The following is a 12,305-nucleotide window of genomic DNA, read 5'->3' on the forward strand; positions in this document are numbered from 1 at the left end:
CTCTATTTTTGGCCACAGCTGCAATTTTTGGTGAAACCAAACATGGACACACTGGATAGCGCCAATTAAGATTAAGTCGAAAACGGATGGCAACGAATAAAGTTAATTTTTTAATCAACTAAAGCCCCACCTGACCTTTTTATTTCCTAGTCAAGCTCCATCATTCACATTATTGGTCGTTTTCCACTGCTTTTTGTTTTAAAAATCCTCCGGAAAATTCCCTTACCTAATGTTTGTTTTCCCACTTTGACAGTTTGCGACCGTTTCCGGCGCTGACCACACCCCCAAAGAATCTCACACCTGGCGTCGCCGGAGAGACCACGCCAAACATGGGCTGCTGCGGAAGCGCCAAAGTGTTCCCCTCTCCAAAAGATCCGAACAACTCCAAAGACGGGAAACGGAAGAGCTACGTGAGCGTGATGCGTTCGCTGGCGGCCTTGGCCAAGGAACCAGAGAAGAAGGACAAGGTCTCCCCAAAGACCGAGGCCCAGACTGCGGCGGAGGAAAACCGAGAAATGTACAAGGATTGGTTTGACGCCCGGGTAACCACCAGGTAGGAAATTGTTTCTTTTTTTTTTTTTTTTTTTTTTTTTTTTTTTGGGACAAAAACACAGCACTTACCATTTAGTTTTTTGATTGACCTGAAACCCAAAACAAATATTTTACAATCCAGTTCTTTTGCCTAAAACAAAAAAGGCAAAACAAACAACAAGTCGTTTGTAGCTGGAAGCGAAGAGAAATTAAAAACTGTTTTTTTATTTATTTTAATTCCCTGTATTCCCATCTAGCATTTCTCCCGAATTCCCTCCCCTCGACAAAACCTCCATAGACAAAAAAAACCTTCTGGCACGCCGCCATCCAATAATCCCGCACCTTTTCCACCCTCATTTTCCATCCATCAGGACGTAAATAGTTTCCGAGTATACTCTTTCTTCCTTTGTATGGCGTGCCAATGTTTCCCAAATGACCAAATCGCAGCTTAATGTGCATCTCTCCCCTCGCTTTTATGATTATCTTTTCAAAACATAAAGCCAGCCACTTGTGGAGCAAAAGCAGAGGAGATCATTAAAGCTTCCAAACTGCAAGCCAAGATGTTTTTTTTCTAGGCTCTAGTTATCTGAACCGATCTCTCTTTAAACTCTCACTCTCCAATGTTTTCCGGTGCGACCTATCGTCCCCAAAATCCACTACTTGTCACCTTGCTGTCCTCCCTCTCGCCATCCTTCCACGGACATCTCTCCTCTGGACATGTCCAAACCAACCTCCTCTGCAAACAGTCTGCAGAAGTTCCCCATCTTGTGGAAGACTTCCTGTGTGTGGTTCCAGTTTTTGTCCAACTTTACGTCTTTTTGAGTCTATCCGTTTTTGCTACCGAAACTCGTAGCTCGTTTTGTGTTTTTGCTGCTTTTCTGTCTTAATGATTTGGTGATTCTTAATGATCCCATTGACTTTGATTTGCTTTGTACTTTGTGCTTTTGCTTTGTTGTTCTGCGGCCTTTGACTATACTGTCTAACTTATAACTATGCCTTTTCTTGCTACTGTCACAATGAAATTTCCCGAATACGGGATGAATAAAGTTATCCAATCCAATCCAAAAACAGTCCCTCTGACTGTCATGTTTCTTTTCCTGTCCAACCTGGTGACTCCTCAGGAGAACCTCAGCGTTTCCATCTCCACTACCTCTTGCTCAACCTCCCGTCTTTTCCTCATCGCTACCGTCTCCTAGCTCGACCAGCTTCTCCAGCTTCTCCACTTTCCCATCATGGTCACCGTTCCTCACTTCATTTTTGCATCCTCCGTTCCCCTTCAGTGTCGACACCAGGTACTTCAAGTCCTCCAGCTCCACTCCTCGTGACTACACCGTTCCCCCGGGATCTTCTCATTGCTACACATGTATTCTGTTTTACTCTGGCTCACCTTTGTTCTTCTCTAAATCACAAGTTCTCATCTACCTGCTCCCTGGTCTCACCGCAGATCATCAGCAAACATTATATTCCACGGAGCTTCCTGTCCCACCTCATCCGTCAGTCTACCCATGACCATCCCATTTTCAACAACAACTCCTTTGTCACTCCCACTGCACATACATGTCCTTAACTCCTCTGACATCCTTGTCTTCCTTATCCAGACTTTCTCAAAATCGCCAGATAAACAAGTACCATATTTTCTCGCATATAAGCCGCCTCCGCGTACAAGCCGTACCCTTAAAATGGCCTTAAAATCGTTGAATTTGACAATTTCTCTCGTATAAGATGCCCCCCGATTCACAATTTTCACCTCTATATTTATGGTTTTAATAGGGAGTACAAATGTGTTTCGTTGAAGGGAAAATCTTAAGAAAAATCATCGCACGTGGTATAACATTCTGAAAGTAGACAAATTAAAAAAGGAAGTCACGTGAGCAGTACAACCGGGAAGTGTTTCCGTAGCGGTCTGGTTTGTCATCCCTAGGTAAGATGGCGGCGCCCTGAGCGAGCAATGGCAGGCACAAGTAAGTCATGTTTTATGCAAGATAAGGTTTTTTTTCTTGAATTTTATTCATAGACCTCAAAATAAATTTTGTTAAACCTAAAGTAGACATATTCAAAAAGGAAGTCAGGTGAGCAGTACAACCAGGAAGTGTGTCCGTACCGATCATTCTTTCTTATATGTCATTTATAGACCTTAAAATAAATTTCGTTAAACCTTTTATCCATTTATCTTTTCTCTATTTTGAAATAAATGACCTTATCGGCCACACGGTCTTGGCTAAGTGCGTTTCGTGCATGTCAAGTCTAATTTGTGCGCATATAAGCCGTACCCTTGATTCAATCATCATTTTTTAGCGACAATTACGCCGTCTATGCGGGAAAACATGGTACTTGTAAGCGAGCAGGGTGAGGAAAAACTAGAGCATACGTAAGGGAAGTCGTTTCCGTCCCACTCGTTTGAACTGTCCTCCTCGCGAGCGGACATTTTTCCGACAGCGAGCCCAGGTGCGCCGACAGAAGCGCTCACCCTTGTTCCTGTTCCGCCTCGTCAGATACGCCGTCAAGGCGCTGATCGGTCGCGGCAGCTTCAGCCGGGTGGTGCGCGCCGAGCACCGGGCCAGCCGCCGGCCTTTCGCCATCAAGGTGACGGAGGTAGACGCACCGCAAGCCCGGGAGGTGTGCGCGGCGGAGATGGCGGCGCTGAGAAGGGTCAACCACCCCAACGTCGTGCGGCTGGTGGAGGTGTTCCACTGTCCCAGGAGGATCTACCTGGTTCTGGAGCTGGCCACGGGCGGGGAGCTTCTGGAACGGGTGGTCAGCAGAGGGCGCTACACGGAGCGGGACGCCGCCGGGGCCCTGCGAATGCTCCTGGCCGGTGTGGGGTACCTTCACTCGCTGGGGATCACACACAGAGATTTAAAACCGGAGAATCTTCTCTACTACCACCCCGGCGCGGACTCCCGCCTACTGGTGACCGACTTTGGGCTGGCGACCTTCGCCGTCGCGGAGACGCCGGGTAGAAGTCGGAGTAAGTATGAGCTTGATGGGATGGACTTGACTAAGAGCAAGCCTTGGCGCTAATGTTTTGTCGTAATTCATCGCACAGGTGCCCAAAGCGGAGACGTCACCGGAACTATCAGCGCCTGTTCTTCACAGACCATGTGCGGAACCCCGGAGTACATGGCTCCAGAAGTAGTCCTGAGGAAACCCTACACCTGCGCCGTGGATATGTGGGCCATAGGGGTGATCGCCTACATCCTGCTCAGCGGATCCATGCCCTTCCAGGACGAGTCCAGGACCCGGTTGTTCGGGTCCATCGTCAGGGGGAAGTACAGCTTTCGTGCAAACGTAAGTACAAAGTCATTCAATCTAAGACTCGCGATGCTACTTTCTTTGCTTTGTGCCAATAATCGATATGACGTCTTAGATAAAAAATAATCTGTATACCCCAAGTGAGTGAAAATTAACTAGAAATCACAAAATTAAAGCACTGGCTTCAAGGCCATTGACGACCAAACCTAAAAAGATATTCTGGTCCTGACCAAAGAAAGCAAAAATCTGGACTGTTGTGAACACGGCCTCGAAATATTTTTGAGCCGCGCTTGCTCAGAGTCCCTAAAAATATTCCATGAATTCCTTTGGCTGCAGTTCTTCACACTCTTGCCTCCAGAGGAGTCCCTGAAGTGCGACCAATCCGTGACATTGCCACCCACTTCACATAGTCGGCTAAGGTGTCAAGGGAGCCTTTTTTGGGGGGCTCAGTCCTGAACCCAACTGAACAAAAGAATTGAGCCGCCAGTCATAGTGCCCCTAAAAGTGTTACCTATCCGTTGCTGTGACTCGCTTTGGCAGGGATCGGTCGCACCTAGGCCGGCAAAGCGTTAGAAAGCCTCCCAGCGCTTTACGGGTGTAGTTTCATAAAACTCACAGCGAGCATGTCGCGACAGAGGGAATGTGTGCGCGTGAAAAGCAGAACACGGATATGCTAAATTTAGTCCAATCTCTCGCAAGAAGGCAACAAAAGGGCAACGCGTGTTCTCTGAGAGCCGAGGTGGGGTATTTTTAACGACTCCTCGAGTTTGGGGTTGCGCTTCACGCCGTGTTTGGATCATTCGCCAGCCCCTAATCTGACATATTAGTCCGAAGCCTCGGAACGTTATCCCTGGTTTTTACGCTCATCCTCAAAGGCCCAGAGACCAACGTGTTGAATATTGGGGATTCGTGTTAAGATATTCACCCTTTTGCGTGTTGGTGGTTTTTTTGGGATGACTAGTTTAAAGCAAATCCCTCGAGATCATATTTTGAGGGTCTTGGTCTTGTTTGGGATTGCCCAACACAAGTCCATCAACTCTTTGGCTGCCACTTGTTTCGATAGATGTCCAATCCATTTGAAGCAGGAGGGTACTTTGGATAAGAGTAGACATCTACTAGTGATAACATCTTTGGTAGGAGGATTTGTTTTCTGATGTCCATCGGTGCCCAATAAAAACTGGGAGAGTTCGAAGGCCTCACTTTCGGGTCTCTTCATGAAATAATTTATTTTTTACGGCGCTTTAATCATACAGGATTGCTCTTATGACGCAAGTGTTAATATACAAAGCATAGCATAATTAGATTAGATTAGATAACTTTATTCATCCCGTATTCGGGAAATTTCACTGTCAGTAGCAAGAGGGTGAGAATACAGACACAGACGCAGGAAAAGACATTTTAGACATAAATAAATAGGTAATAAATAAGTTAATAAATAAATAAGCACGTGAGCGTGTAAACATACGTGTAAACAAACTCTGACGTAAACACGAAAGAAACTCTATCCGTTATCTTCACAACAAATGAGGGTACCTCGAATGAGACCAGTGTTAACTCAAATTGTCCTTGTCTTACTCATGTTCTCATTGGCCACAAAGCGGGAGAGGCGGGGGGTTTACCTTTGTCTGCATGTTCTTAAAAACAGTCGGCAACCTTAAAACCAATTCCTGCCGGCTTCCGATAGCCTATCTAGCGTCGCCCCACCGGTGCGCCCGTTCTGGTAGTTCACCAGTAAACTCAAGGTGACTCCGCTGACAGTCTTCCCGAAACCTCAACCCTACAACCCCCCATCCACCCTCCCCCTCGTTCCGACCCCCTCGCAGCATCGCTAACACGCGAGAACACATTTGTCCTCGCTCTCGGTCCTGCGAGGTGGAAGCACCACTTGCCCGGAGGCTTGCGCCGCAGTGTCACACTGATGTGTTTACCCAGCAGTGCGCGGGGGGGGGAGGGTGGCAAGCGGAGGAGTCGGCCGGCGGTGGATTGCACGGGGGGGTTTGTCAGGGGCACGGAGGCGCGCTCAGTCTAAATTGTTGCTATCCTGCGGAAGTTGCCACGATGCTAATTGTTACCACCCGATTGGCCTTTTTGCATTGGTCCTCCGCATTAGCGAAACGTTCGATTTGCTTTGACTTCATGCGAGTTCAACGGGGAGGGTTCTGAATTGTTTACAAGGCGGACTCATACCTGTCAGCTGGACTCCGAGATAAGGGGGTGCAAAAAAAGTGCTTTTCCGCAGCAGGGCGGGGGCGCTTTTAGCACCTTTTCGCTCGGTGTGCGCGTGACAGATGTTAGCTAAATAATTTGCTCCCGAAAGATTCTCCCCGACTGCATTGTGCCGCACGTGGTGGTCCCGGTGACCCAAAAGAAACATCTGCAAGAAGATATAAATAAATATAAGGAGGCAGGTGAGGCCAGCCTGCCCCCTAGAGGCCACAGAGGGAACAGGCGTCTGGCGCCAAGGTAAAGATTGTACATGACAGCACAATCTCTCCTACATCCGTGTATTGATGTTTACATTAGAGAACTTTAGCTGCGAGCCAATGAGCACAAGCGGATTTTTTTTCTTTCTCTTTCCAATGCGGGAGATTAGGGTGGACGAGGGTGTTGGAGTGGGCGCCAAAATTCGTCGTTAGTATTCTATTACGTGTCCAATTTGGACATGTAAAATCAAATTATTGGACGTTGTCACATGCAATAAAATTATTCTTTAAATCTCCATAGTCACTTGGAATGATACTATAATGACAATAAAAGCATTCAATTTGATTAATATTGCAATGATGCTATTTTGAAAGAAATACAATGATTTTTATCTTCAAAGTATGTGTGTATGTATATATATATGTATATATGTGTATATATGTATGTATATATATGTATATATGTGGGTATATGTGTATATATGTGTATATATGTGTATATGTGTGTATATATGTGTGTATATATGTGTGTATATGTGTGTGTATATGTGTGTATATATGTGTATATATGTGTATATATATGTGTATATATGTGTATATGTGTATATATGTGTATATATATGTGTATATATATGTGTATATATGTGTATATATGTGTGTATATATGTGTATATGTGTGTGTATGTATATGTGTATATATATGTATATATATGTATATATATATATATGTGTGTATATATATGTGCATATATATGCGTATATATGTATATATATATATATATATATATATATATATATATATATATATATATATATATATATATATGTGTGTGTGTGTATATCTATGTGTGTATATGTATGTATGTATGTATATATATATATGTATGTATATATATATGTATATGTATGTATATATATATGTGTTTATATATGTGTCTTTCACAGTCAATGGTAGCCGATCAAATATTGACATTTAAAAAAACAATCTACTCCCAGCAAACCGCATCCCAGTAATTGAACTCTTTAATCTAATTGTTGCCATGGCGTCCTGCTCAGGTCGGAATGGAGCACAATTGGGGGCGGAGCTCTTTATTTCCCGCTTTAGGAAGCTGTATCGCTTAATGAAGCAGACCCTGAAAGACCCCCCCCACGCCTACATGTTTTATCTTGGCCACTTCCCCACGTTGATGTATCGCTCCTTTTCTTGTGGCGCTCTCCTCACACAATAAAGCCTTTGTTTATTTTAACGCAGGCGATAACCTCGGCGGCTGCAGGTGGCCGCCCAAACGACAACGCCGCTCTTTGTCGGCTCTCCGGAAACTTCCGCCTTTGCTGGTTTGGACGAATGACATTCCTTTTTCATGGGAAAAAAAAGACATCCGTCTCGTCCGCGGAATTTTTGATCGATGCCGGCTCGGAGCAGCAAAGGTCGCCGCTTTCCTCGGGCGGCAGGGGGAAAAAATGGATCGTGAATTATTTAACAGCGAATTAGAAGAAAAATCGTCTTTATTGCCAGAAATATGAATATTTATCGCGGCCGTCTTTGTTTCGGTGGGCAACTCATCGCCATTTGTGGTTCATAGATTTGAATTTTTTTAATTGTGCTCAACGTCTAAGCAATAAAATGTAATGTATCGTTTTTTTGATAAAACATCGGAAGTGGGAACGGATACCTAGCTAGCGAAATCGTGAACAGGAGGATAAGAAAAGATGTACCTGAGCGACACTTCTTTGGACTCCCAATCCAACCCTCGGCATCGATATCGGCATCCGATACGACTATTTTGGGAATATCGGATCCGTTAGTTTTGGTGCTTTTTGGTGTTGCTCCAAACTTCGTTTTGAAACGAAAGAACGTAACTGACAATCGTGTAAAATTTGGAACCCTTGTCGACTTGAATATAAACGATGGGATTCATCTTTTACTGCTTACATTATATTTTGCAATCTTTTTACTGGTGTATAAATACGGGTATCGGTGTCGGCAAAACATATCTTCGGATAAACAGATTGTTTTTTTTCCCGCAGCCCTGGCCTTCCGTATCCAAGCCCGCCAAGGACTTTGTCTCTGCTCTGCTAGAACTGGACCCGAGCCGTCGTCCCGGTGCCGAGCGAGCCTCGCGTCACCTGTGGATCGCCTCCGCCGACGGCTCCTCGGCGAGAAATCTCCACCGTTCCGTTTCCCGAAACCTGCGCCGAAGGACCCCCCGGACAAAGTCGGCGTCAGACCGTCCGCCATCAGGGCAACCCGGCAGAAGGTCGGATTTAGGTTAGAACTTTATTTCATCCCGTATTCGGGAAATTTCTTGGTTGCAGTAGCACGACAGACACACAAGACATTGTAGACCTAGATAAAAAAAACTGGAGCCACACACTGGATGTCCACAAGGTGGGGACCTTCTGCAGACTGAGCCTGAGTCCCCGCACAGCCCCTCAGATTTGTCCTAGGTGCCGTTTTTTTACTGACTTTCGCAGTAGAGCTCATTTGCTAACGGCTAAGCGACAATAATTGGCGATGCTTAATTATGTTTAGTGGCTAGCTCGAGGTCACGTTTGTCCTTCCATCAAGAATGATCGGAGTCTTGATGAAAGCCGATCGTTTCGCGACCTGTTCCGCTGAACCCGATTAATTTTCCTTGAGGGGAATCGAATGACGCCCTTTTGGGGGGCGGGGTTAATTTAAATAAATATCAGTTTTTTTGGTCTTTTGTGCAAAACCATTTTTGTTTACTGTCTCCCGCAATATTTGGCAGGCCACATTCATTTGTTTTTATTCGGGCAGCAGAAAATAATCCCGCCCAACGACTGATAAAGGCAGAATGGAGTCGCGGGTAATCTCGGAAAGTGACGAGGGAGGGGGTTAGCTTTTCCTTTTGATGATGCTAATTTCATTTCTGGGGCCGTTATTATCTTTTGGAGAGCGTCGCCTGTTGTGAGTCACACATTCGGCGCAGCTGCAGTGGGGGTTGTCAAGTGGCCGGACCCTCTACATATGAGCCTCCGGGGTCCGAAAAAGCAAACGCAAGTGATTTGAGATGTGAGCTCCAGTCAGGGAAAAACAACAACGAGCTAGCAGACTTATTTGACGTCGGTCTTGTTTCGGCAGACAAAACATTTTTCTTTCTAGGTTTAATCATTCTTTAGTAATCAGAAGTAGTCATTTAAATTCGGGTCCTTCCCCAAAAACAACGTAATTTGTCACTTCATGTTTGTTTTTAAGAAAGTGTTCATTTCATTTGAATCATTTTAGCGGCCACCCACAAATGGAAAAGTGATGCTCTGAGGGAAATTATTCCAAAATGTATTGGGTTTTGATTTTTTTTTTCTTATTGGGGCAATGTTAGATTAGATTAGATAACTTTATTCATCCCCTATTCGGGAAATTTCATTGTCAGTAGCAAGAGGGTGAGAATACAGACACAGAAAAATACATTTTAGACATAAATAGATAGGTAATAAATAAGCTAATAAATAATAAATTTATAAATAATAGGGAGTATAATCTTTATTTAATACATAATAATAAAATGTAAACTTTATGTATATGTCTGCATATGTGTATATGTATTATACGTATTTCCACAGATAGATATAGAGATATAGATCCAAAATAGGCCAGTTTTGAATTCCTAAAGATTGTAAAAATGTCTCCCTTCAAAATAAACAACCATTAGCCAAGCTTGCGCTGCAGGCTTGCTGGCTCCTGCACTGCTAATATTTACTCTGCAAAGAGTAAAAAGAAAAAAGAAGGCGCTTCTTTGCATGGCCAACATGTCCTCCAAACTCATTTAACCGGCTGGCGTTGGATCAATACGCTTTAATGTAGGTTACAGTCCCGAACGGGCCTCGGAAAATTAAGGAAGCAGAGCAAACATGGCCAGCTTCAATATCTTTATACATTCAGGCCTATGTTCACAGAAGAGCAACTTCACTCTGGCTCCCATTGACGGCAAACAATGTCTAATCCATTTTCACTCGTAGTGTTAACCCATTTAATGTTGTGTTGCGTTCTGTTTCTCCTGGGTGTTTTTTTTCTATAGTTAGATTAGACAAACCTGTCTACTTCTCTAACATTTTCTTGGTCCTTTGAGCCGGATCGCAACACATTTGCACGACGCCAGCCAATGAAAACAATCCCTCTTGTAGGGTAAGTTGTGGTAAGTTCTCTCCAAAACAAAACGACCATGTTTCTCCTGAGTGCTTTTTCTATAGTTAAATTAGACAAGTTAGGCCAGAGGTGGGCAAACCGGTCCCCGAGGGCCACTGTGGGTGCAGGTTTTTGCTCCAACCAACCCCACACAGACTGTTCAACCAATGAGGTTTCAGCTGAAACAAGAAGCGCCTGACTGCAATCCACTGATTGCGCTTCTATGATACCAGATTGTTGGGAAGGTTTCCTCTTATAGATTGGAATGAAAACCTGCATCCACTGCGGCCCTTTCTGGAATAGTTTGCCCAACCCTGAGTTAGACATAAATAACCCTGTTTTCTCCTGTAACATTTATTTGGTCCTTCGAGCCGGATCACAACACATCTGGACAACGCCAGCCAGTGAAAACATTCCCTCCTGTTGTGTGTGGCCGTGGTGAGTCCTCTACAAAACTAAAGGGGCATGATTCTCCCGAGTGCTTTTTCTACAGTCAGATTAGAGGAGTTAGGCAAAATCAACCTGTCTTCTCTAACATTTTCTTGGTCCTTCGAGCCAGATCGCAACACATCTGGACAACGCCAGCCGGTGAAAACATTCCCTCCTGTTGTGTGTGGCCGTGGTGAGTCCTCTACAAAACTAACGACCATGCTTCTCCTGAGTGCTTTTTCTATAGTTAGATTAGACAAGTCAGGCATGAATCAACCTGTCTTCTCCTCTAACATTTTTTGGTCCTTTGACCCAGATCACAACACATCTGGACAACGCCAGCCAGTGAAAACATTCCCTCCTGTTGTGTGTGGCCGTGGTGAGTCCTCTACAAAACTAAAAGGCCATGCTTCTCCCGAGTGCTTTTTCTACAGTCAGATTAGAGGAGTTAGGCAAAAATCAACCTGTCTTCTCTTCTAACATTTTTTGGTCCTTTGAGCCAGATCACAACACATCTGGACAACGCCAGCCAGTGAAAACATTCCCTCCTGTTGTGTGTGGCCGTGGTGAGTCCTCCACAAAACTAAAGGGGCATGATTCTCCCAAGTGCTTTTTCTAGTCAGATTAGAGGAGTTAGGCAAAATCAACCTGTCTTTAACATTTTCTTGGTCCTTCGAGCCGGATCACAACACATCTGGACAACGCCAGCCAGTGAAAACATTCCCTCCTGTTGTGTGTGGCCGTGGTGAGTCCTCTACAAAACTAAAGGGCCATGCTTCTCCCGAGTGCTTTTTCTATAGTCAGATTAGAGGAGTTAGGTGAAAATCAACCCGTCTTCTCCAACATTTGTTTGGTCCTTCGAGCCGGATCGCAACACATCTGGACACCGCCAGCCAGCGAAAACAATCCCTCCTGTTGTGTGTGGCCGTGGTGAGTCCTCTACAAAACAAAACGACCTTGCTTCTGAGTGTTTCTCTATAATTAGGTTAGACGACTGAGGCAAAAATCAACCTGTTTTCTCCTCTAACATTTTGCTGGCCCTTCCAGCCGGATCGCAACACATCTGGATGACGCCAGCCAGCAAAAACAATCACTCTTAAAGTGCGTGGCCGTGGTGACTTTTCTTCACAGCAGGTCAAACTAATCGAAGGTGACTCTTCTGGCTTGTCTGTGTCCAAAAGATTGACACGATTACAAACCAGCAGTGACCACAGAGAGAAGTAGAAGTTATTTTGTTGTGAATGAATGCGCACGCTTGGAGTGAAACGGCATAAATGTTAAATGTGTGGAAATGACTCCGACAGTTATCTCCCTTTTTCCCCTCATTTTAGAGTTTCCTTTTTTTTGACGGTGTTTTGTCGCAGAGGCGTCGAGTTGAGTATCGCCTCATTGAGGATGCGACGTGAGTCAAGTGTCTCATTACTCTTCCGTGGCAGGTGTTGTCATTGAGACCGTCGGCGGCGTCCCGCCTGTTGTCGTCGACGCTCCAAAAAATTCCCGCTGTCATTTCTTCGAGATCCTCC

At 44.8% G+C, this 12,305-nt stretch overlaps 1 protein-coding gene across 4 annotated transcripts in view; it reads left to right on the plus strand.

The window, feature by feature from the left end:
- LOC144091700 (serine/threonine-protein kinase H1-like) overlaps nucleotides 1-8,910 on the plus strand; it is a 43,166-nt gene extending 34,256 nt beyond the window's left edge. For all 4 annotated transcript variants that reach the window (XM_077624268.1, XM_077624267.1, XM_077624269.1 and 1 more), the window contains 4 exons: nucleotides 254-553; nucleotides 3,024-3,499; nucleotides 3,578-3,819; nucleotides 8,235-8,910. In XM_077624268.1, coding sequence (XP_077480394.1) covers nucleotides 330-553; nucleotides 3,024-3,499; nucleotides 3,578-3,819; nucleotides 8,235-8,480 — 1,188 coding nt within the window. In that variant the 5' untranslated portion in view covers nucleotides 254-329 and the 3' untranslated portion in view covers nucleotides 8,481-8,910. The remainder of the gene's footprint in view (nucleotides 1-253; nucleotides 554-3,023; nucleotides 3,500-3,577; nucleotides 3,820-8,234) is intronic.
- Nucleotides 8,911-12,305: the final 3,395 nt, after the last annotated feature.

Source organism: Stigmatopora argus, chromosome 17 (genome assembly GCF_051989625.1).
Source record: "Stigmatopora argus isolate UIUO_Sarg chromosome 17, RoL_Sarg_1.0, whole genome shotgun sequence".
NCBI classification, from domain to species: Eukaryota; Metazoa; Chordata; class Actinopteri; order Syngnathiformes; family Syngnathidae; genus Stigmatopora; species Stigmatopora argus.